Below are 23,313 nucleotides of genomic sequence, written 5' to 3'. Positions count from 1 at the left end.
ATGATTGATATATAATGGGAATAAAGAAAAGGCTGGTAATTCAGGAAACATAAGACTTCAGTGTAAAAAGTAGGACTTTGTGTAGTTGAACTACCCTCTGCCTTAACTTGAAGGGAGTCAGGTGGTCCTAAGGCTGGCAGAGGCAGAGTAACCTTGGTAAGAGAGCCTGAGTCAAGCAAATGTGGCACCACGGTGTGCACTGCTTACCAGTCTTAGGTGAATCAAATATAGGTTGCTACTTTTGAAGTATACTTTTGAAGTTTGTCTTTCTGTTAATTGAGGGGAAAGGAATGGACATAAAAGTAGGATACTACTCTTTTCAAGTAGGATAAGGTCAGAAGTTTCCTGTTAGCACAGTGGCTCAGACCAGTGGACATAGGAGTTCAGTATTCTCTTCAAGGTCTTCTACAGACTGTGACTTGAGCACATTTTCCCTGTGGTTTAGTTTCTTAACAGACGCTACATGACAGAAGTAGATTATTCAAGTAAACAAGATGAAGAGCAATCTTGGGAAGCAGATTATGCTAGAAAACCAAATCTCCCCAAATGTTGGGATGTGCTTACCGAACCAGATGGTCAGGAGAAGAAACAGGAATCCTTCAAGTCCTGGGAGTCTTCTGTTAAGCACCAGGAGGTATCAAAGCCCGCAGTTTCCTTAGAACAGAGGAAACAAGAGATTCCAAAACTCAGGTCCACTCTGCAGGAAGAGCAGAAGAAGCAGGATGTCTCGAAAACCAAGTCAGCTCCCAGCCAGTGGAAGCCAGAAGCTCTTAAGTCCAAAGTGGGGTACATTCAGGAGGAACAGAAGAAGCAGGAGACACCAAAGCCTTGGCCAGTTCAGCTGCAGAAAGAACAGGATCCAAAGAAGCAAACTCCAAAGTCTTGGACACCTTCTGTGCAGAGTGAACAGGACATCACCAAGTCATGGGCCACTCCCATGTGTGAAGAACAGGATTCAAGACAGCCAGAGACTCCAAAATCCTGGGAAAACAATGTTGAGAGTCAAAAACACCCTTTAACACCACAGTCACAGATTTCTCCAAAGTCCTGGGGGGTAGCTACAGCAAGCCTCATACCAAATGACCAGCTGCTGCCCAGGAAGTTTAATACAGAACCCAAAGATGTGAGTTGATTTGTATCAGTTTGTTCCTGTCAATGTAGGCATAAATAGAGATTTGTGGTAGTGATAATTTAAAAGTTCTCTTTAGGAAAAGATCAGTAAAACCCATGTTTAATTAATGTATAAAATATTTCACTTAACTCTTTAATGCATAATTTGTTTTCCCTAGAAAATTGGAAGCAGATTTAATCTGTCATTTGCGCCTAACCTGAAGTGAAATTTCCACAATTAGAAAATATTGTTTTAATGCTCAAATTTTAATGACATGATATGACATCAAAATAGTGGATAGTTCAGAAAAGACCATAATGTTGAAGAAGTGAGAAATGTAAGTGCATGTCAAAAGGCAGGAGACCTTTTTCTGACAGAAGTTACATTTTTCTGTATTCTCTTCCTTCTCTTTCATTTATAGTCACTCAAATTAGCCTGTCCTCTTTGAAGAAGGTACAGATGGTCAGGAGAAGAAACAGTAATCTTTCATGTCCTGTTTCAGAAGAAGCAGTAGTTGGGGAAGGATCTGAATTAGTTCTCTATTTCTGTTTCAAAAGAATTTTCTGCAGATGAAAAGTATAGGCATTAAATATTCTGTAATTAGGTTTTGGAGTATGAGATTTAGTTCAAATATAAGGCCTCATTCTGCTAATGATAAATAACCCATGTCAATAAGATAAGAAGCTTTATAATGAATAATCCTTGGATACGATGCTAGTTAGTGTTGTCTTTTATTAAAGTATAAGTTATTTACCACTGTTTCATTGCAGACTTGTTGAAGACTTGTTACCCCCTTGTTTGCTAAGAGATGTGAACTTGCTACCCTCCCAGTGTTCTCCATATACATCTAGTAGTGTTCCCTGCACTTCCACGCCATTTTAGCCAAAGGCTTGCCCGTAAATCTTTGGTCCTCTAACAGTTTGAAAAACATTTTGCTAAGGACCTACTGTATTGCACAGGGAACTATACTAAATATTTTGTAATAACCTATAAGGGAAAAAACTCTGAAAAAGAATACACACACACACATAAAACTGAATCACTGTCATGTACACCTGAAATTAACACGATATTGTAAATCAACTATACTTCAATTAAAAAAGGTTGGGGGAGAAAAAGATTTCGCTTAGGGAATTCAAAGCATTGCATTTTATAAATTACCCCGCCTCAATTCTACCTTATGGGAAGAGAATTTTAGAATTATTTGTCTCCTTTTATTTTCCTTTCTTCCTCTTTAAGTGGTAATATAATTTTAGCTTCTTCCTGACCCTGCAGAAGATTGATAGCCTTTTTCATTAACTAGATATCATATGACACTAATTGTAATATAGCAACTACTTTGAGAGATTTATATCTAAAAACCCAATTTAATACCTCAATAAAGCTGTTTAAAAAACCGCAATTAAAAATTCCACTAGGTATAGCAGTGTTGAACCTTGACCGTACCAGAATATTGATACCATGCTGTTTGCTGAATAGTATTTAAAATTAAGGGTGTTTAATTGGAAAGGTCAAAACTCATTTAATGTGCTTTATGGCACAGACATCATTATATTGAAGTTACAGGGTCTCTCAGGGACTGAGAGGACGCTTCTCTGTATAATAGAGTATTTGCCTCTATCTGTATTGAAATCTCAGCTGTTTGGAACATGACTAAGTACTGTCAAGGGCAAAATAGAGTTCAAAGCCAAAAGACTAGATAACATGAAATAAATCACTAAAGTTCATACATTTCTCCTAAAAGAGCCTTTCATATATTCCCTTAGGGTCTATTAACAGTTATTTTATGACACTGTTGACAAGCTTAGCTGTGTGACTTCCCAGTGAGTTTAGAAGGTGGAGAAGAGGAGCTGGTAGGGACAGGCTTGCTGATACATGTAAGAAACAACCATAAGCATGAGGTCTATTCCAGGGTATTCAGCAATCTTAAGAAATTTAGCAGGAGGGCGAGCCACCTTCTAAGCATCAGTAGCCCCCTCTCCCCCAAAGTATACTTACTGTGTGACAGAATATAGTAGTATATTTCCTCAACTCTAGGATATATATGTATATGTTTTTACATCTTACTGTTTCTGAAATCAGATATGTGTTAAAAATGGGATGTATATTTAATGTGGTAGTAGTAATTTTTTTCCCTGGGGAAAAAAATCATTGATGTGTTTTATATTTATAGTCAGTGGCATCTTATCATAGAGGACACAGGGTAACTGACGTCCATAATGAGAGAACTTCTATCAAGGAAGTTCTGTTGCTCTGGGCCTTCCCTTTAAAAAGATGATGTTTAGAAACCTTTCCCATTAAAGTTGTTCTGAAGGAGGAAACATGTAAAGTTTGCTTAAATTACTTAGAAAATGCATTTATGTGGAAATTCTTTACCTGAGATAAATCTATAAATGAGCACTGCTATGTGTTTTGATTACATTAAGATGTAGTGATAAGCTTAGTTTCCTGAACTAGGCTTTTGAATTTGAATTTCACTCTTATACATTATGGGTTTATGTTGTAGGTGCCTAAGCCTATGCATCAGCCTGTAGGTTCTTCTTCTACCCTTCCAAAGGATCCAGTGTTGAGGAAAGAAAAACTGCAGGATCTGATGACCCAGATTCAAGGAACTTGTAACTTTATGCAAGTATGAGTCATTATTAAGTGAATCTTAAATGATGGTCATGGGGCTACTAGCTTCTGATCTGAAGCATTAAATGAAGTTGTTAAGAGCATAGATTCTGGTGTCCAGAATGAGTACAAATCTTGGTTCTGCCACTTCCTAGCTCTGAGAATTTAGGCAAGTTACTTAACTCTCTTCCTCAGTTTCTTTTTGGAAAAAATGATAATAGTTCCTATTCCTGTTTGTTGTGAGTAATACAATGAATTAAACATGTAAGAAGCTTAAAGTGCTCAAATGATATTGCTGCTGTTGTGTGTAGATAATCATAAGACATTCATTATGACACATGCTAAATTGTGTCATACAGACTCTTACAGAATTTCAGAATAGTGTGGTATTACTGAGGGATGAAGTAGGCAAATAAGAGATTTTTGTGCAGTAAAAAGATTTTGAGCTTTGGAATTAGACCTGCATTTAAATCCACTTCTACCAGTTACCAGTTGTATAATCTGTGGCAAGTTACTTAACCTCCAACCTTCTGCTTATTTGTAAAGTGAGGGAATTGCATACCTCTTCAGATTATTTGATATATAAAAGACCTAAAATGATCACTGTAAGTATATAAGTTAAGTACTCAAAACGTTGGAAATATTTTTAGGATAACCAGGATAGGCAGATAGGAGAAGAGAATGCCTTCTTGTCATGAAAGTCTCTAAGGGCATGAGTTAGTTTAGTGGTTGAGATAAAATAATTAGACCCTCTCATTGGTTATAATAAAAATGAGGGCTCAGTCTACGCTAGGATTAATGTTTAAGACTTCAAGTCAGGAGTTTTCTTTTCCTAACTTGGCCTTAGAATTACTATTAGAGTTTTAATACTTGACACAATCTTTTTTAAAAAAATTAATTAATTAATTAATTTTTGGCTGCTTTGGGTCTTCGTTGCCGCACATGGGCTTTCTAGTTGTGGCGAGCAGGGGCTACTCTTTGTTGCGGTGCACAGGCTTCTCATTGCAGTGGCTTCTCTTGTTGTGGAGCATGGGCTCTAGGCACTCAGGCTTCAGTAGTTGCAGCACGTGGGCTCAGTAGTTGTGGCTCACAGACTCCAGAACACAGGCTCAGTAGTTGTGGTGCACGGGCTTAGTTGGTCCGTGGCATGTGGGATCTTCCCGGACCAGGGCTTGAACCTGTGTACCCTGCATTGGCAGGTGGATTCTTAACCACTGTACCACCAGGGAAGTCCTGACACAGTCTTTTTTTTTTTTTAAGAAATTTATTTTATTTATTTATTTTTGGCTGTGTTGGGTCTTTGTTGCTGCACCTGGGCTTTCTCTAGTTGTGGCAAGTGGGGGCTACTCTTTGTTGCGGTGTGTGGGCTTCTCATTGTGGTGGCTTCTCTTGTGGTGGAGCACGGGCTCTAGGCACGTGGGCTTCAGTAGTTGCAGCATGCAGGCTCAGTAGTTGTGGCTCGCGGGCTCTAGAGTGCAGGCTCAGTAGTTGTGGTGCATGGGCTTAGTTGCTCCACGGCATGTGAGATCTTCCCGGACCAGGGCTTGAACCTGTGTAGGCAGATTCCTAATGACTGTGCCACCAGGGAAGCCCCTGACACAGTCTTAAGGTTTGACAGTTACTTTAGATTTCGTTTTTAATTCTCAATTTCTTCTCCTATAAAGACTGTTATTAACATCTTGAGATAGTTATTAGCTAGATTCCTATAGCTAATAAGCAGTTGACAACATCATAAATAATTTAATGGTAATAGCTTTACCAACAAATGATAATCTTTGTTTTCACTCATTATTTAAACTCTTGTCTTTAGGAATCTATTCTGGATTTTGACAAACCTCCAAGTGCAATTCCATCATCACAGCCGCCTTCAGCTACTCCAGGTAGCCCAGTAGGTATGTCCTCATTCTTAAGACTTGTTAGACCTACAGCTGTTTTTCCAATTACTTCTTTTGCATATAATTTTACTCTAGATTATCTTAAGGTTAAACTATGTCCGTGTGTTAATTTTTTCTAAATGTGTAGATATGTTATCAGAGTTACATACGGGTAAATTACCGTGAGGATGTTAGTGTACTTAACTGACCCGTTTGCATTTTAGAGAAGGTCTCCAGATCGGTGAATGGAAGTACACAATGTTAGTTGTCTTTGCCACTTTTTATATTCTTCTTGGAGTGTATTCTGACTAGAACCTGCTTGACTTCTTTCAACTCTGTATGTCTAGTGTGGAGGCTTTTGGATCCTAACTATGAGTGAAATTACATCAGTGGTATTTAGTGCACAGGTTAACACAGTAACTAATGATGCAGACCGGATCTGAATCTGGTCTGATGCTTCAGACTTTAGGCTTTTTGTTCTACACTAGTTTATCTCAGAGGTGGAATGACATAATCAAAGCCATAGTTCAGTTGCAGTGAGCAGTAGACACCAACCAGAAGACTGGTCCAGTAATTCCTGGGTAGGGTAAGGAGAAGGAAGAGAGAGTAATTAACAAAAGTGATAGACATTAGTAAGAAGAAACCACACTGACACTGTGTAATTGAAAAGTATATTTAATTTACATGATCAAAGAGAAAAAAAAAACTGAAGAGCCAGATGACCCCTGCACTTGTAACTTAAAGTGTATCAGCTAATTACTGCTCATGATAGCTCAGGTTTTATCATCCAGATTACAATTACCAGTTTTTTAAAAGTCATAGTTCTTTTCTTTTGGAAGCCTTGAAATACTGCTTTTGTCCATTGATGGAACTAGTATCCTTTTCTTCTGTAATCCTCTCTGACTCTTTTTTAGAGCTCTACTACAGTAGAAAGGACTTGAGAGCTAGTTCTTCCAGATACTGCTTTGTTTTATAAAGTATAAACTTTAGTTTCCACCCAGTTGGTATGCATAAACTTTTCTCCTCCCTCAGTTCACTGTTGATTTCACTCTCTGCAGCATCTACAGAACAAAATCTATCCAATCAAAGTGATTTTCTTCAAGAGCCATTACAGGTAACTTTACCAGACTGATCTTTCATTTACTCTTCTTTGCTATTCAGGGAGGAAACTCTTGCTTTGGCAAGAATGATCAGACTCGCTGATTCTAATATACCTAATGAAATTATTGAAAATGTTCTAAGGATATCTAGTTTTTTAGATTAAGTACAGCTGGTTCTCAAAAGATTCCCTAATAAACATGGGGAAGTCATCTGTTATAATAGAGAAGGTTAGCTGATGTTAGTAAGGAAAGAGTAAGCCTGAAGAACTCAGAGGTACTTTGGGAATCTTACTTTGCTGTTGAGCTACCTAAGTCACTTAGTATATTGGCAGAGTAACGGGTATAAAGAAAGAAACTAATTTTGCTTAACTCGTGGTTAGCCAGTCCTACCCGCACACATATATCTAACATTCTGATGAACTAATTTTCACAGAACACACTTAGAGTTATAAAGGGACCAGATCATTGAGATCTGTAAATGCCACATTGCATTTCCATCAATAGTAAGTTCAAGATTTGCTAGTTTTCTGGTCATTACTTAAAAAAAATTTTTTTTTCTCAGGATCCTTCTGAAAACCTTATGGCAGTTTTCTAGACAGCAACTGCTTTGCCAGTCGGTTAAATATTTTGATCAGGTGGTTCAGCAGTTGCCTTCCCTTCCAAAACCTTACGAGTAAATACCATTTGTTTACAGTGGTTTATATTTAGTTTAAGATGTGGCTCGGTTTTCAAAATGTGTTTGTTAAGCAGGGTCCCTCACCCCAGTCACTGCTTTAACTGAAGAATTCCATGTTATCTGGTCTAGCTATTAGGTTCTATATGAGGCTTTCAAGTGACAAGTTAAGATTTTTTTTGATAAACCAATAGTCTGGTAGTTCTCAGGGCATGCCTGTGGGATGGCTGCATCAGAATCACTTGGTCACTTTAATAAAAGTACATACAGTTGACCCTTGAACAGTATGCATTTGAACTGCTCGGGTCCACTTATACGTGGGTTTTTTCCACTAAATACGTAGAGTGCTACGCTTCACGAATTTGCGTGTCATCCTTGCGCCAGGGGCCATGCTAATCTTCTCTGAATCGTTCCAATTTTAGTATATGTGCTGCCGAAGCGAGCACTAAATACATAGAGTACTACGGATCTGAGGTTGGTTTAATCCGAAGTTGCGGAACCACGGGCATGAAGGGTCAACTGTGGGACCTGAGCATCTGCGAATTTTGGTATCCATAGCGGGTCTTGGAACCAATTCCCTGTGGATACTGAGGGATGACTGTATTGTTAGATACCATGTTAGACCTATAGGGTCAGAATTTCCAGGGGTGTCGTCTAGTCATCTGTATTTTTAATCTGCTCCCTGGGTGAATCTGCACATCCATTTTTTGGAACCACTGGCCTCAAACATCGTGCTTACTCAGCAGTACTTAAAACGAACTCCAGCCGGTCTTCTTAAAGAGCAATAATTTGGAAGCAAGAACTGCCGTAACTTCTAAATAAATACTAATGTAAAGAATGTTTCTTTATCTTTTTTGTTAAGTTAACGTTTTAACTAAAATTCAAAGTCTTTTAAAGCTTAACTATCAAGTGGGCCAAGTTGCCTTTACTTAGTATCTTTGAATTTTTCTTTGGCAATAGAGTTAGTAATGTCCCCACAATAGCCAGTCTCACTTATTTTGGGTGGTTGTCTCATTGTTTTAATGAGAGGACCAGAAGAAAGGCCTACTTTTAGAAACACTACCATTTTATACTAATTCTAATAGTTTGGTCAGATCTAAATTATACCTATTTATTTTGGTATATAAAATGCTCTAAAGGATTTCAAAAGTTTCTCCATAAGACCTTTTAAAGGTCTTCCATTAGACTTTTTAAAACTTGGTCCCCATCTCCTTATCAAGAAGTGGCATATCATGATGAACCCTTCTAGAAGGTCACTGAAACATAACTGCTCTGATATTTGGTTACCATTAATTAGTTTCCATTTAACCCATATTATTACTTGGGCTTCTGAGAACCACATTGAAACATTTAGATAAAAGGAGTGGATTCACCGACACTTCAGACCTCGCCATTGCTAGAATTTTATGTATCTCTGTTATATTCTAGTACCTGTTGTGCCATAGAATTCCTTCCTAGCTACTCTCTTAGTTTTTAATTGGTTACAGTTGTCACAGCATTAGTTCCTACTGTGCTTTCTCCCACTTAGTATTTTATACATATTAGCTTTAATTTTTCTTAAAATATTGGTGCTGTTGTGATTTATGTAGAGCTTATCCTTTCTATTTACATTTCTGCCGACTTCTTTAAGACACTGAGAGCACGTAGAGTAAAAGCATAGTTGTAATGATCCCTGGCAGGCCCGTGCCTAGAGCGTTAATGTACCCTGGGCTCATCTCCCACAGAACTGCTGTTGAGAGCCTGATAGAAAATCTGACCCCAGGTTTCCAGGGCCGAGAATCTTGATAAATGAGGATGGGATTAGATGTGTAGCTCTGGTGACTAGGCCTGGAAAGGCAATGTAGCTGACTGCTTGGGTTAGAATCTCAGCTCTTCCGCTTAATTTTAGTGTGACCTTGAGTAAATTACTTAACTTTCTTTGCTTCTCCCTGATTATGAATAAAATGGGAATAGTTGTACCTATTGCACAGGGTTATTGTTAGGATTAAATATATTAATATGTGTTAAAAGTGTTTAGCATACCATTTGGCACTAGTGATTTCTCAACGAGAGTAATGTGTTAGGAAGCCCAGGGCCCAAGAAATATAAAGTGAACAAAATGTGCCTTTTACAATGTTTTATATCTTCCTGTATTTAGGCTGCTTCTTCTCCAGTTACTTGTAGCTCAAATGCTTGCTTGGTTACTACCGATCAGGCCTCTTCGGGATCTGAAACAGAGTTTATGACCTCAGAGACTCCTGAGGTAATAAGAGACCAATTGTCTTCATTTCTTTTCTGTCTTAAAGAATAGCAGAACCAGCTTATTGTATGAATTACAGGCATAATCAGTTTAATGATTTAACATTTATACCTTACTAATGTTTGCTTTCTATAGATGTTGTAGTCCTGGAACTTATACAGGTAACTTTAACTTTATTGTGACCTTACCTTATAAATGGACTTAATAGTGTATTGCCTTTTCAGATACAATAAATATGTCCAAATTGCTAGTGTCAAAAAAAAATGAAAATTTCTAGGTAAGGGTAAGGTTAGTTCAAGTTTCTCACTATATTCATATTGAAGGACTCCTTAGGAGAAAAATCTTTTTATCCATGTAACAGAAGACTCAATAACTTTATAGTTTTAATATTAGCACTGACTCAATTGGAATGAGTTACATTCTCTTTTTGCCTAATTTTGTCAAAGCATTTTGACAGTATTACGTTTTTCCTTTTGATTTTCAAGTGAAAGTTTTCGCTGTGTTTGAGCAAATCCTTGAGATAGATATAGCAAGATAAGATGATTTTTTGGATTAATTTAGCAATTCTTAGGTTTTATTATTATTTTTTAGTTAACTATTATATGAGAATTTGTGTTCATTGTATAAGAAAATAAAGGTAAGCATTAGTTTTTATGGTGTTGACTTGGTCTAAATTGAAATTACTTGGTTCCTTATTTTAAGGTGAGGAAGTGTTTGCCAGCTAGTGAGTCACAGCTGTCTGCTTCATAATCTCATTGGTACTGGTGTTTTCATATCTTTTAAAGCATTTGGCTTTATAATCTATTATATTAAGGACTTGCTTATTCCCATTAGTTAAGAGTTACTTAGATTAGCTCAGGTTTGGTTTTCTATTTTTAGGCAGCTGACTTGAAGAATCCACTAATAAGACTTTAAAATAGAGAAAAATTAACACTGACTAAGTAACTAACCCAAGGTTTTTCTTAAGCCTAATTCTTCTGTATAAATTTGGAATAATACTAGATTCTGAACTGGAAAATACCATTACAGGGTTTGAAAAGGACTAGGTACTCATAAAAAGTTCAGCCCCTCGTCTGTTAGACTGATTAATAGTAAGATTCTCACTTAGTCAGCAAGCTGTGCAAAAGCAAATGCTCGTGTGCATCCTCAGCAATTGAGATTTGAAATTGTAAGCAAAAGCTATTCTTCTGGATTCCTGTGTCCAAATGTCGTCCTGTAGGACTTGCTGACTTATGCCAGTCTGGGGTTTAGTGTTAACTGTTTATTGTATGGCAGGTGATTGGCTGATATTGCATTTCTCCTCCCTAGGCAGCAGTTCCCCCAAGCAAGAAACCGTCTTCACTAGCTTCTCCAAATCCTCCCATGTCAAAGGGCTCTGAACAGGGCTTCCAGTCACCTCCAGCAAGTAGTAGTTCAGTAACCATTAACACAGCACCCTTTCAAGCCATGCAGACAGTGAGTATGAAACGTGAATGATGATTGCAGTTCATTATTCCTGTTAAAAAGCTATTGTTTCTCTTACATTAGGTACTATGTGAAAAAATTTGCCATTTCTATTACTCTTTTTTGGGCTGGTAGAATTTGCATTTCTCCAATGGAAATATTGTTTTTGTGGGAAGAGTATTAAATCCAAAGCCTCAATAATTTTGAATGGAAATTTTATCAGGGCATTTTCCCCTCTGAAAATTAGTGGCAGGCAAAGCTGAGGACCCATATTAAATAAATGAAGTGTGAGTGAGAAACATAATTTTCTGTAAATAGCTTAATAATACTAACCATTACTAATATCACAGTAGTAATGTTCCATGGCATCAATAACCTGAAATACAGGACACACACTTGTGTGTTCTATCACTGTTGAAACTTTCATTTGATTTCATCTTCATCTCATCTGGGTTTTGGAGAATTGTTCAGATTTTTATGGTATTTTGAATTACATATTCCGCTACAAATTGTAGTTTAAAACTTTTTAAGGTGATATTTCAACTAGGTTTGGATGTTTATTCTCTAAACGTAGAATAAGTATAAAACTTTTCTTTAGAAGAAAGCAAAAAGTCTTAGCCGATAAGTACCTTTCCTGATGGTGCTTAATGCCCCACCCAGGTACTTCCGTGTGATGGTGGTGGGATGGGGACAGTGGAGTGGAAGTGGAAAGCAGGCACAATGCAGGGAGATGGTCTGGCGAATTCACACCCCTGAATTCACTAATCTTATTACTTCCTGCTTGGCCACCTAGCACAGCTTTGTGTCCTTGCTTTCCCTCTATCCCTGTCAATCCATCCTACACAGTATTGCCACATTGGTTTTACTAACTTTTTCTTATTCCTAATTAAAAGCAAATATTGGTCCATTATAGAATGAAATTGAAAGTCCTTTGCCTGACACTCAGTAACTTTTGAAGTCTGGTATAACTTGCCAGACTAGTCCCCTGGGCTTGCCTTGTACACTCTTTGTCACAATACCTTTTTTGTGTGTGTGTGTGTTTTAAGATTTTTAATTTTAATTTGAAATGAAATACAATTATTCATTCAACAAATTGGAAAATATTAAAACAATTGACATTATCTAGAATGGGGAAAGAAATCAGAAAGTTTTATACACTGCTGATGTGACACTAAATCATCACAACCTTTTAGGAAAGGCATTTCCTGTTAAAATTTTTTAAAAAGGGGGCATAAAGCCGTGACAGAAGTTTCACCTTGAGGAATCCATACTACAGGAACAAAGGGATTAGTAGCTAAGGATATGCTTCAGTAGCTGAAGATATGTTGTATATAACGGCACTAGAAGGCAATCGCAACAAAACCAATCTGAATTGGAGACCATCTGAACATCTGTTAACTGGGAAATGATTGAGTAAATTATGGTATTTCCAATTCTATGGCTCATTCATTCACTCACCGTATATATTTTTCGAGGCAGGCATTGTTTTACTGTATGCCAGGCATTGTTCTAGATACTGGGGGTAAGGAAATGAATAATACAGATTTGTCCCCTTTACCATGAAGCTTACATTCTAGTGTGTGTGTGTGTGTGTGTGTGTGTGTGTGTGTGTGTGTGTAGCAAGGGAGAGACAAAAATGATAAATGATAATAACAAAAGCAACAATAAAACAAGTCAGTTAACCTTTAGAATAATTGCCTGTTTCTAGAGGCAGGTACCTTGGGTTTTTCAGTGAAAAAATTACATCCAGATTTGTATTCTGCTTTGAAATCTTTGTTTCCTGATTAGTTGCTCCTGGTGTGTCTTCTCATTGTATCTTGGAAATTTTTAATAGCACTTATCCTACTTTATTTTTATGTTTTTTTAAGTGAAACTTCAGACTTTATCTGGATTTCCCTAGTTTTTCCACCAGTGTTCTTTTTCTTTTCCAGGATCCCATGCAGGATGCCACATTGCATCACAATACCTTTTTGTTCATGCCGGTCTGTCTTCTCTACCTGTTTGGATTCTATCCAGTACAAACTGGTTCTTATTTGTTTGCTTACTCATTTATTCAATAAACAGGTAGTTATGAAGCCAGGCACTGTTCTTAGGGGTTGTAACAATGGAGAATAGACAGGTCTTTGTGCTTAAGAAGCTTATACTTTATTATGGAGGTGGGAGGGCTAGAGAGAAAAATATTCATATATATATTATATCAGATGCTATGTGTTGTGAGGAAAAATGGAGCAGGATAAGAGGGCTAGAGAGTAGCAGAAGTGCTATATTATAGATGATGACGAGTCTGGACAGATCATTGCCTGCTACATGGTAGAAATCAGTAAATGGCAGATTTTTTCATTTGTTTTCAATTTCTGAAAAAGTACCCTTTTCCCCTATATAGCTTTCATTCTCAGTAAGCATTATTATAATGTAATAGCAGGAGAGTTAATTTTTGTACTTAGTTTAACTTCTGTCAGAAATCAAATAGAGGGGCCTCCCTGGTGGCACAGTGGTTGAGAATCTGCCTGCCAATGCAGGGGACACGGGTTCGAGCCCTGGTCTGGGAAGATCCCACATGCTGCGGAGCAACTAGGCCCATGAGCCACAACTGCTGAGCCTGCGCATCTGGAGCCTGTGCTCCGCAACAAGAGAGGCCGCGACATGAGAGGCCTGTGCACCGCGATGAAGAGTGGCCCCCGCTCGCCGCAACTAGAGAAAGCCCTTGCACAGAAACGAAGACCCAACACAGCCAAAAATAAAAAAAAAAAAAAAAAAAAAAAAAAAAAAAATCAAATAGAAATTCGGTTTTTTTACTACGGTAAAATATGCATAAACATAAAGTTTACTGTTTTAACCGTATTTAAATGTATAATTCAATGGCATTAAGTACATCCACAGTGTTGTACAGCCATCACCACTAGCTATTTCCAGAACTTTTTCATCATCCCCTCCCCCTTCCTAGCCCCTGGTAACCTCTATTCTACTTTGTCTCTATGAATTTACCTATTCTTAGGTACCTCATATAAGTGGAATCACGGTGTTTGTCCTTTTGTATCTGGCTTATTTCAGTTAGCGTAGAATTTTCAAGGTTCATCCATGTTGTAGCATAGATCAGAATTTCATTCTTTTTTATGGTGAAATAACATTCCATTGTATGTATGTACCACATTCTGTTTATCCATTCATCTGCTGATGGACACTTGGGTTGTTTCCATCTTTTGGCTATTATGAATAATGCCATGAACATTGGTGTACAAATATTTGAGTCTCTGCTTTCAGTTCTTTTGGGTATATGCCTAGAAGTGGAATTGCTGGATCATATTCTGCTTGGTAATTCTACTTGGTAAATGGGAATTCTGCATTTAGCTTTTTGAAGAACCGCTGTACTATTTTCTGCAGTGGCTGCACCATTTTACGTTCCCACCAGCACTGCACGAGGGTGGCAACAGTAGCACACCCTCAGCAATACTTAGATTTTCTGGGTTTTTTTTTTTTTTTTTTTAAGTAATAGCCATCCTAATGGGTATGAAGTGGAATCTCATTGTGGTTTTGATTTACATTTGTCTAATGACTAATGATGTTGGGCATCTTTTCATGTGCTTATTGGCCATTTATCTTCTTTGAAGAAATGTCTATTCAAGTCCTTTGCCCATCAAATAGAAGTTTTTGAATGTTGCAGAGTTTTGCTGAATGTCACCTTTAATCGTTTTCTGTAAAACTTCACAAATGACTCAGTGTACCCTGTCTCTTAAGGTATTTAATGTTAATGCACCTCTGCCTCCACGTAAAGAACAAGAAATAAAAGAATCCCCTTATTCACCTGGCTACAATCAAAGTTTTACTACAGCAAGTACACAGACACCACCCCAGTGCCAGCTGCCAGCTATACACGTAGAACAGACTGTCCTTTCTCAAGAGACTGGTAAGATCTTTGTGTATCATATTTTGAAGACTTAGATGAGAGCTAATTAAATGGAAAACAAGTCTGTAGTGACACTTGAGAGGTTCTTTCTTGACTAGTAAGCCTTATCTCTTCACATGTTCACGTATTGAGAAACACTTAATGCTTTTTCGTCTCTTTAGTTAAGTTCACTTATTACTTTTAACTTTTGTAGAGGTAGAACTTAGATGGTTGATTTAACCTTGAAGTAGGCTTTTATTTTTAAATCTGATTGCTTTAATTACCATCAACAGTGGTAGAGGTGCATAAGGCACTATTCAGCTGCTTTTATGAAGGTTTTGAAACCATTCTGTTAACTCCATGTTAGCACAGACAGATGGCTATCTGGCCTTTTTTCTTCCCTCTTGTAATAAAGCATTGATTAATGTGAAGATATAATTTAGTATGCTTATTCTACTCTTTGCTTAGAGATGGGAGACCCTTTTGATTGTTCATGCTATTCTAATATGTACATGAAAGAATAGCAACTTTGTAGTTATTTCCCAATTTAAGAAGCACTTGTAGATTTTTAGTGTTGGTATTTCAGGCCCCTATTGGGTTCTCTAAAACTTAAGCTGGGAGCAAACGAATTGCTTGGTTAATCACAAGAGGTAGTAAATGTAAATCCCTGGACCTAGCCACAAATGACCTCATTCTGTTCTCACCTGTACTGTGAAAACATAGGGCAGGTGATTTACATAAAGGATACTTTTTGTCATATGCCTTTTCAATTACAGTATTAATAAGAGTTCATTTTCTTTTACTCCTCGATCTGGCATATTTAGCCTGTTTTTTTCCTTTAATTGTGGTAAAATATACGTAACATAAAATTCATCATTTTAACCATTTTTAAGTGTACAGGTTTTATGGCATTAAGTACATCCAGGTTGTTGTGCAGCCATCACCACCATTCACCTCTAGGAATTTTCCATCTTCCCCATTTAACACTAACTCCCCATTTCCCTTTCCCTGTAATCCCTGGCAACCAGCATTCTACTCTATGAATTTGACTGCTCTAAATACGTAACTTATATAAGTGGAATCATACAGTATTTGTCCTTTTGTAACACCATAATGTCTTCAAGGTTCATCCATGTTGTATTGTAGAATGTGTCAGAATTTTCTTCCTTTCTAAGGCTGAATAATATTTTATTACTTAAACATATATACAGAGAGAGATATCTGTGTCTCTCTCTCTATATACACATACATATCTATAGCATCTGTTTTTTTAAAAAAGGGAGAAAGTTGTATTAAAGGTTTTGATATACACTGACTTCTAAGTATAAAGAATATTAAACTTTTATTACCATTTAACTCTTGGACTCTAAAACTGTTTCCTTAAGCAGCAAGTTATCCTGATGGAACTATTCAAGTAAGCAATGGTAGCCTTGCCTTTTACCCAGCACAGACGAATGTATTTCCCAGACCCTCTCAACCATTTGTCAATAGCCGGGGATCTGTTAGAGGATGTACTCGTGGTGGGAGATTACTAACCAATTCGTATCGGTCCCCTGGTGGTTATAAAGGTATGCTCTGAATAAAATTTGTATGTTTACTTGACTCAAACTGTTTTTACTTTACCTTGTTCCTTTTTGTGGTTTCCATTTATAATGTAGTAGAGACTTCCCTATTTTTGCAAAATATGGTATTTCTAATATGTCTATTGTCTATAACAGAGGAACTCTTTGAATGAAAAACAGATCGATCCTGTGACTTACTGAAGTGAAAGGTTGAGCATTTTGGTTTTTTCCAGGGATGAATTTTGGTTTTCATATTTGAATAATTTCTTTCTTCTTTTAATTGACTTGGCTGGCTCAAAACATGTCATATTTAAGACAGTGCCCATTTCCTAGTTATCAGAGTATACCACAGATGAAAACTTTGAGACAATAATAGTGATAACGCTTTTAAGTTAGATATGGTTCTAAGTATTCTAGTCACTGCTGGTATTAGCAGAAGTACTCTAGACCAAGGCCTTAACCACCATCCTTTCCCAACCCCACCTGCATCCCAGCAATAGTAAATTTCTACAGTTGGCTTGTTTGAAGTCTGTGATATTTTTATAAATGTGTGTTTTATTGTGGAAACAGTATTATGGAGTTTGCTTAAAGAAGGCATAAATCTAACGATGGCTTTATAGGATCAATTTAACTTTCTAAGTGGTATAGAACAGACTATTTAAAAGTTTAGTGTAATTTTGCCCATAATTTTATGTAAGTTGTTTATTTATTAGGTTTTGATACCTATAGAGGACCTCCTTCAATTTCCAATGGAAATTATAGCCAGCTACAGTTCCAAGCTAGAGAGTATCCTGGAACACCTTATTCCCAAAGGGTAAGAATAATTGTTATAACTGAACAATAGTACAATTGATGTGAAGCTGGTGACTAAACTATAGCAGAGTCGTAATTCGTTTTGTAGAGACACTCTTGTAACTTATGGAGAGTGGATCTGGAAGCTTTTCTAATAACCCAAGTAGGGTACATGACAACTGCCTGTTACATGGAACTTAGGAGGTCTTAAGGACTTTATTAAGTTTGCATTAACTCATTTACTCTACCATCCTATAAGAGAAACTGGGGTTCAGAAACAAGTAACTTATCTAAGGTCACTCAGCAAGTAAATGATATAACTAAGATTAGATGCAAGTTTCTTAACTCCAGAGCCCATGGTCTTTACTATATTGCCTTCAGTTTAACTTTTTTAGATATCAGGTATAGGAAAGTCCTTTTTTGTAAGTTTGATTTTTTTGGTTTATTCTTGATTGACTAGTTCAGCAGATTTTCTTTACTATATATGATAAAAGACTGATAGGAGGATGGTAGACATTCCACTTGAACAGCCCTTGGGAACTCCCTGTCATTGGTCGTATATGGATATGAATTTATACTACATTAGCATTTTCAGTTTTGAAGTTTTACAAGCCTTTAAGTGTGTATGTGGTGTTTTACTGAGTTCTGTTGTTAATATACGAAGGAGCTTACGGTTACGTGAGGTAAGATAGACGTCTATACAGAGGCAATATTGAAGAACACACCTTGGAGAACACACCAGGTCACCCAAATGACTTGGGTTTGACCCCTGATCTCACCAGTTTCCTCTTTGTGTGACCTTGGGCATGTTAGTAAACTTTCTGAGCTTTAGTTCCTTATCTGTTAGGTGACGACTCATCTGTTTGAGTTACTTATCTTAGTCTGAAGTGTTGATTACTCTGTGAGAGATTCTGAGGATTAAATGAAGCCATATACATACATAAGTGCTTTGCATATATCAAGGATATATGCATATATACATAAGTGCTTTGCATATATCAAGGATGCAAATATTAACCGTTATTACTTGATTGTCACATGCTGTGTGTGCAGGGAAAACTTTGATTAATGCGGTCTTTCAGTAATGGAGCTATCTGTTCTTAATACCAGTATTCTAGTATTTTTGTGTGCTGCTTTAAACTTCTTCCTGAGGAAACATAAGATATCAATGATAGTAGTGCTGTTGGGAAGAGGATTAGGAGTTTGGGGTAGGAAAATTAATTATTATTTTTACTGTATACATTCTTGTCCTGTTTAAATTTTTATTACATGTATTGATATTAATCTGATTACACCATTAATTATTCTTTTCATGACTTGCATGGGGGCTGACTTTCACCATACTTGGGAGTCAGTTTGAAATGTTGCCTCTTGAACATTTTTCTTAAAGATCCCAGGCAATAATATGTTCATGTATTATAATTCTTATCAATTTCCCTGTCAAAACAAAACAAGACCCTAACATAGTTTGTAATTGTCTTCACACTTTGGTTTATAAATAGAGCAAGACTGAAATTGTCTGTATTTTTGCTTTATCATCTCCTTTTATATTGAGATGAGGCACAGAGGTCCAGGACATATTTCTGAATTTCCCTCATTACCTAGCATTGTGTCTTTTACGTAGTGTTCTCTAAATGCTTTCTTGTTTTTGCAAGTATTAACATATCTAATTTGTCAGGTTAATTAACAGATGAAGCAAATATTGCTACTGTGACTCTTGCTTTGTTTTTCTTGGTGTCATCTGAGCCCCTTTGGTTGCTGGAGAAGGCTAGATCAAGGGCTAGGAAGACTTAGTCTTACAAATTTATCTGCCAATAATAATTACTGTTTTGCATTTTTGGTGCTAAGGTAAATATTATGTGTTCATTTTAGGATAATTTCCAGCAGTGTTACAAGCGAGGAGGAACATCTGGTGGTCCTCGGGCAAATTCGAGAGGTAAGGATAATTTATTGAGGAGTTTATTTGCCCAAAACATACCTCTAGATCTTTCTTCATCCTTTGTCAAGTTCTCCCCAAAGTATATTAGCATTTATCTTTTGAGGTTTTCAGTTTGCTTAGATGTTGTACTGAAGATCTTAGGGAGATATTAGACTACTAGAAAGGCTGTGGAAATCATTTGTCAATTTAAGTGTGTGTGTGTTTTAAATTTGCTTGACACCAGAGCATAATTTAACCTTAGATACATATTCACTATGCTGACTTGATATAGTTTCAGGTGATATTTCAGGATGGTGGTTTTGGAATAATGGGCACTTGTAGATACTCTAGTGCCCCTTAGTACATTGATAGATAAGGAATAAACAACAATTAAGACACAATGACTTGAACAAAAGCAGGATACTTTTAATACTTCTTAAAATGTGAAGGTACTATTAAAAGGTTCAGTGTAACTGGGAAAATCAAGAATTACTGAAGATTAACTTTGTCACAAGGAAAGAGAAGCTTTTCCTTTTAAGAAGGTAGCCACTATTCACATTATCTTTGCCTTCTATCTGAGCAGTGTTTTTGTACAATACTGAAAACATTAAAATTTGATGATACCACATTAACTCAGAAATAAAGGACAAGCATTTATTATGGGGCTTAGTACCATGACAAAATATGTTTGAATGTCTAGTAGGCTAGTAGTTGCAGAAGTTGCTACTTTTATGTAATCTGAGTTTGAGTCCTTCTCCGTTAGATACTTAGTGGATTTATCACTGAGGAATTAAGAACTCAGAATTATGGGAGAAAGGTAAAGAATTAAAGAGTGTTCACCCCTGGGTTTTAGACTCTGCTAACCATAACTACTGTTGAGTTATCCAACCTTTGGGGGCCTCATTGTTTTAATGTTAAAAAAAAAATGAGGCTACTGGACAAAATCATCCAGGTCCTTTCTGGCTTTAGAATAGTAGTAGAAAAGCCTGTTGTCAGAGAAATCTAGAAAAGTATACTGTAGCTATGCTTTATTGCTTTTTAAAAAAAATTTACTATAAAATGTATTTTTATCTGTATTTCAGTAGCCGACTAATGTTAAATATTGTGTTCAAAGCTAACTGCTTCATTATGAGAAACTCACTGTTGCTAATAAAACAGCAGGGTGGAGTGATTCTTCTCAGGTGAGCAGCCCAGAAAGAGACAACGAAACCTTTAACAGTGGTGACTCTGGACAAGGAGACTCCCGTAGCATGACCCCTGTGGATGTGCCAGTGACAAACCCAGCAGCCACCATACTGCCAGTACACGTGTATCCCCTGCCTCAGCAGATGCGAGTTGCCTTCTCAGCAGCCAGAACCTCCAATCTTGCCCCCGGAACTTTAGACCAACCTATTGTGTTTGATCTTCTCCTGAACAACTTGGGAGAAACTTTCGATCTTCAGCTTGGTAGATTTAATTGCCCAGTGAATGGCACTTACGTTTTCATTTTTCACATGCTAAAGCTGGCAGTGAATGTGCCACTGTATGTCAACCTCATGAAGAATGAAGAGGTCTTGGTATCCGCCTATGCCAATGATGGTGCTCCAGACCATGAAACCGCCAGCAATCATGCGATTCTTCAGCTCTTCCAGGGAGACCAGATATGGTTACGTCTGCACAGAGGAGCGATTTATGGAAGTAGTTGGAAATATTCTACGTTTTCAGGCTACCTTCTTTACCAAGATTGAAAGTCAGTACAGAATTGACAGTAAAAGGATATGGTGTTCTGATTCGTGGGAATAAAGGAAAAGTAGTCCTTGCCCTTGTGACAGCTTGGTTTGGGAAAACGTTTTCATTCCTAGAGGAAGGAGGAGGTCCTTACTTTTTTGTTTTCCTCCCCATGGTGAAACATGTCAAGCTGAATGACAGTTAGCACTAATCTGGCACTTTATAAACTGTGGTGTAGCCTCGCTAGTCAAGCTGTGAATGTTCTGTTGTTTGCACTTAATCCTTACCTGTGTTAACGTTCAGCTTACTAAACTGACTGCCTCAAGTTCAGGCAAGTTACAATGCCTTGTTGTGCCTCAATAAAAAAGTTACATGCACCTTCAGTGTTCTCACTTGATTAAACATTTAGTTAAGAAGTAAAAGGTTTAATTTTTAGTGTTCATCACTGGTAACTCTTGAACGGGAATCTATTCATGGGTTCATACTATTATTTTAAAACAAGCCTTTTGTATATAACAGCTCCTTTTAGAGCGACTTTTCTCTGTTATCATACATATCATTCATCCAAAGATTTCATCTGTTTTCCGCTGGCCAAATCACATATTCTCCTTGAAGCTGTTTTGCAGTAGGGTGTTTTATCCTTCAGTTAGCTATCTTCAAGTACCTACTATAGGAATAATAATACAAGACACAGGAGGCGATACATGGGCAACACTACTGGTTCACCATCAGCAAGGCTTATGCTTTCTAGTGGATTCTTAATTTGAGTAGGTAAAATATTCAGTCATCAAAAAGCATAGGTACGTGGTCAGGCAATGCTGTATTTGAGTGCTGATTTTGCCACTTAGTAACTGATCTTGGGCAAGTTATTATACCTCAAAGATTTTCTTGAAGACCATTTCCCGAAATGCAAAATGGGCATGATAGATCAGCCTCGGGGCAGTTGTGAAGTTCAACTAAGAATTTATCTAAAAGACTTTACACAGTGCCTGGCACATAAGCATTTAATAAATGTTAGATGCTGTAATTGTGTTTTTCTCATTCGGAAAACTTCAGGGTGCTGTGTGTGTATATACTGTCTTGTATGCAGTGTAGCAGGCAGTGCCAGAGTTTAGTATCCATTCTAGACATACATCCTCACGTCTCAATTTAAGTTTGTATATGATTCTTACTACTAAGAACTTAATAATATGTTTCTCAATTACTTTAAAGAATACTAATTCAAAATAAACATTTTGATTGAATATTCCAGAGTTTATTAAGGGTTGGAGAAAGGGCATTCTTAGCCTGCAACCAAGCAAGTCACTTGCTGAGGCAGAAAGCTCTTGCTTTGATCCTCTGCTCACTCTGTGTTGTTAAAAAATCTCAGGAAGATGTAAGAGCATTAAATTATTAGGGTTAATATTTTTGAGCGAGGTGTGGGTTCAGCAATTAAATCCTTGAACCATGTTTAATTCTGTGGTGTTAAGTGTTAGTACAGTGCTCTCAAGATAGAGGATGTAATGTGATTCACTATTTAACAGAACTTTTTCAATTCATGGTAAGTACTTTGTGAGTTAGGGATATTAGTATTCCAGTTAAATAAATTAGTTCATGGCTTTTATGTCCAGAACACAAAATGAAAAGTGCAGGAAAGCAGAAATGTGATTAAATGCTGGAGGGGAAAACTCAATGTTTAAGAACAGTTGTTGATCAAGTTCGAGGCCTTTCTCAGTCTTTTTTAGCCACTGTTTTCTGCTGCATTAGGGTCTTCAGCTTACTCTTTTGTCCTGCACATGATTGACATTTATTGAAAAAATATTGTGAATGACTCTTCATATTTTTTAAGGTAAGTGTCCAACAAGAAGAGATTCATTAACTAGCGTATCCCCTCATGATAATACTCATGTTTTAGGAGAGTATTTTAAATGAAATACTACTTCTCTAAGTGTAAAGACAATAAACTAGAAAATTATTCTTAGACTTAAGGAATGAATGGACAAGATCTTTCATTCTGAAGCAGTGTAACTTTTGAAGACACAGTTCTTCTGGAAGCTTTTAGTAAAAGTCCAGACGTCTTTACAGAAAGATGTACACATGCAGATTTTAGATACCTTTGCAAGAGATGTAATGGGGATCCATAGATAAGTAAAGCACATTCAGGGACCTTGTATAAGGAACTTATATTTTACTGAGAGGATCTTGTTGTAGGTATGACTGAAGTGGAGAGGCATTCCATAAAATTACTATATATCTCTGGATATATAAATTCTTAGTTGTCTTACTGGAGGTGGAGATAGGGGAGATAAAGTAAGTTTTTCTATTTTCTATAGATAGATTTTCTATAAATTCACCTCTGAGTTTCCTTTCACTTTAAATCTTTTAGTCTTTTGTTAAATGAATTCTCCCTTAAGAATTG

The 23,313-nt window shown here is 37.0% G+C and overlaps 1 protein-coding gene and 1 pseudogene across 12 annotated transcripts in view; one reads left to right on the top strand and one right to left on the bottom strand.

Annotated features, from left to right (window-relative positions):
* CAPRIN2 (caprin family member 2) overlaps positions 1-21,281 on the top strand; it is a 41,267-nt gene extending 19,986 nt beyond the window's left edge. For 2 of the 12 annotated variants that reach the window (XM_068562090.1, XM_068562089.1), the window contains 11 exons: positions 446-1,123; positions 3,618-3,740; positions 5,535-5,616; positions 6,657-6,712; positions 9,509-9,613; positions 10,919-11,065; positions 14,789-14,957; positions 16,325-16,504; positions 17,212-17,312; positions 19,163-19,226; positions 20,367-21,281. In XM_068562090.1, the coding sequence (XP_068418191.1) occupies positions 446-1,123; positions 3,618-3,740; positions 5,535-5,616; positions 6,657-6,712; positions 9,509-9,613; positions 10,919-11,065; positions 14,789-14,957; positions 16,325-16,504; positions 17,212-17,312; positions 19,163-19,226; positions 20,367-20,935 (2,274 nt within the window). In that variant the 3' untranslated portion in view covers positions 20,936-21,281. Of the gene's footprint in view, positions 1-445; positions 1,124-3,617; positions 3,741-5,534; positions 5,617-6,656; positions 6,713-9,508; positions 9,614-10,918; positions 11,066-14,788; positions 14,958-16,324; positions 16,505-17,211; positions 17,313-19,162; positions 19,227-20,322 lie in introns of all 12 variants that reach the window. The other 10 variants (XM_068562092.1, XM_068562097.1, XM_068562094.1 and 7 more) reach the window with 10 other exon arrangements.
* LOC137776048 (U6 spliceosomal RNA) lies at positions 7,705-7,817 on the bottom strand (annotated as a pseudogene).
* Positions 21,282-23,313: the final 2,032 nt, after the last annotated feature.

The sequence above is a fragment of the Eschrichtius robustus genome, chromosome 13 (genome assembly GCF_028021215.1).
Source record: "Eschrichtius robustus isolate mEscRob2 chromosome 13, mEscRob2.pri, whole genome shotgun sequence".
NCBI lineage: Eukaryota > Metazoa > Chordata > Mammalia > Artiodactyla > Eschrichtiidae > Eschrichtius > Eschrichtius robustus.
This window is presented reverse-complemented; position numbering and strand designations above follow the sequence as displayed.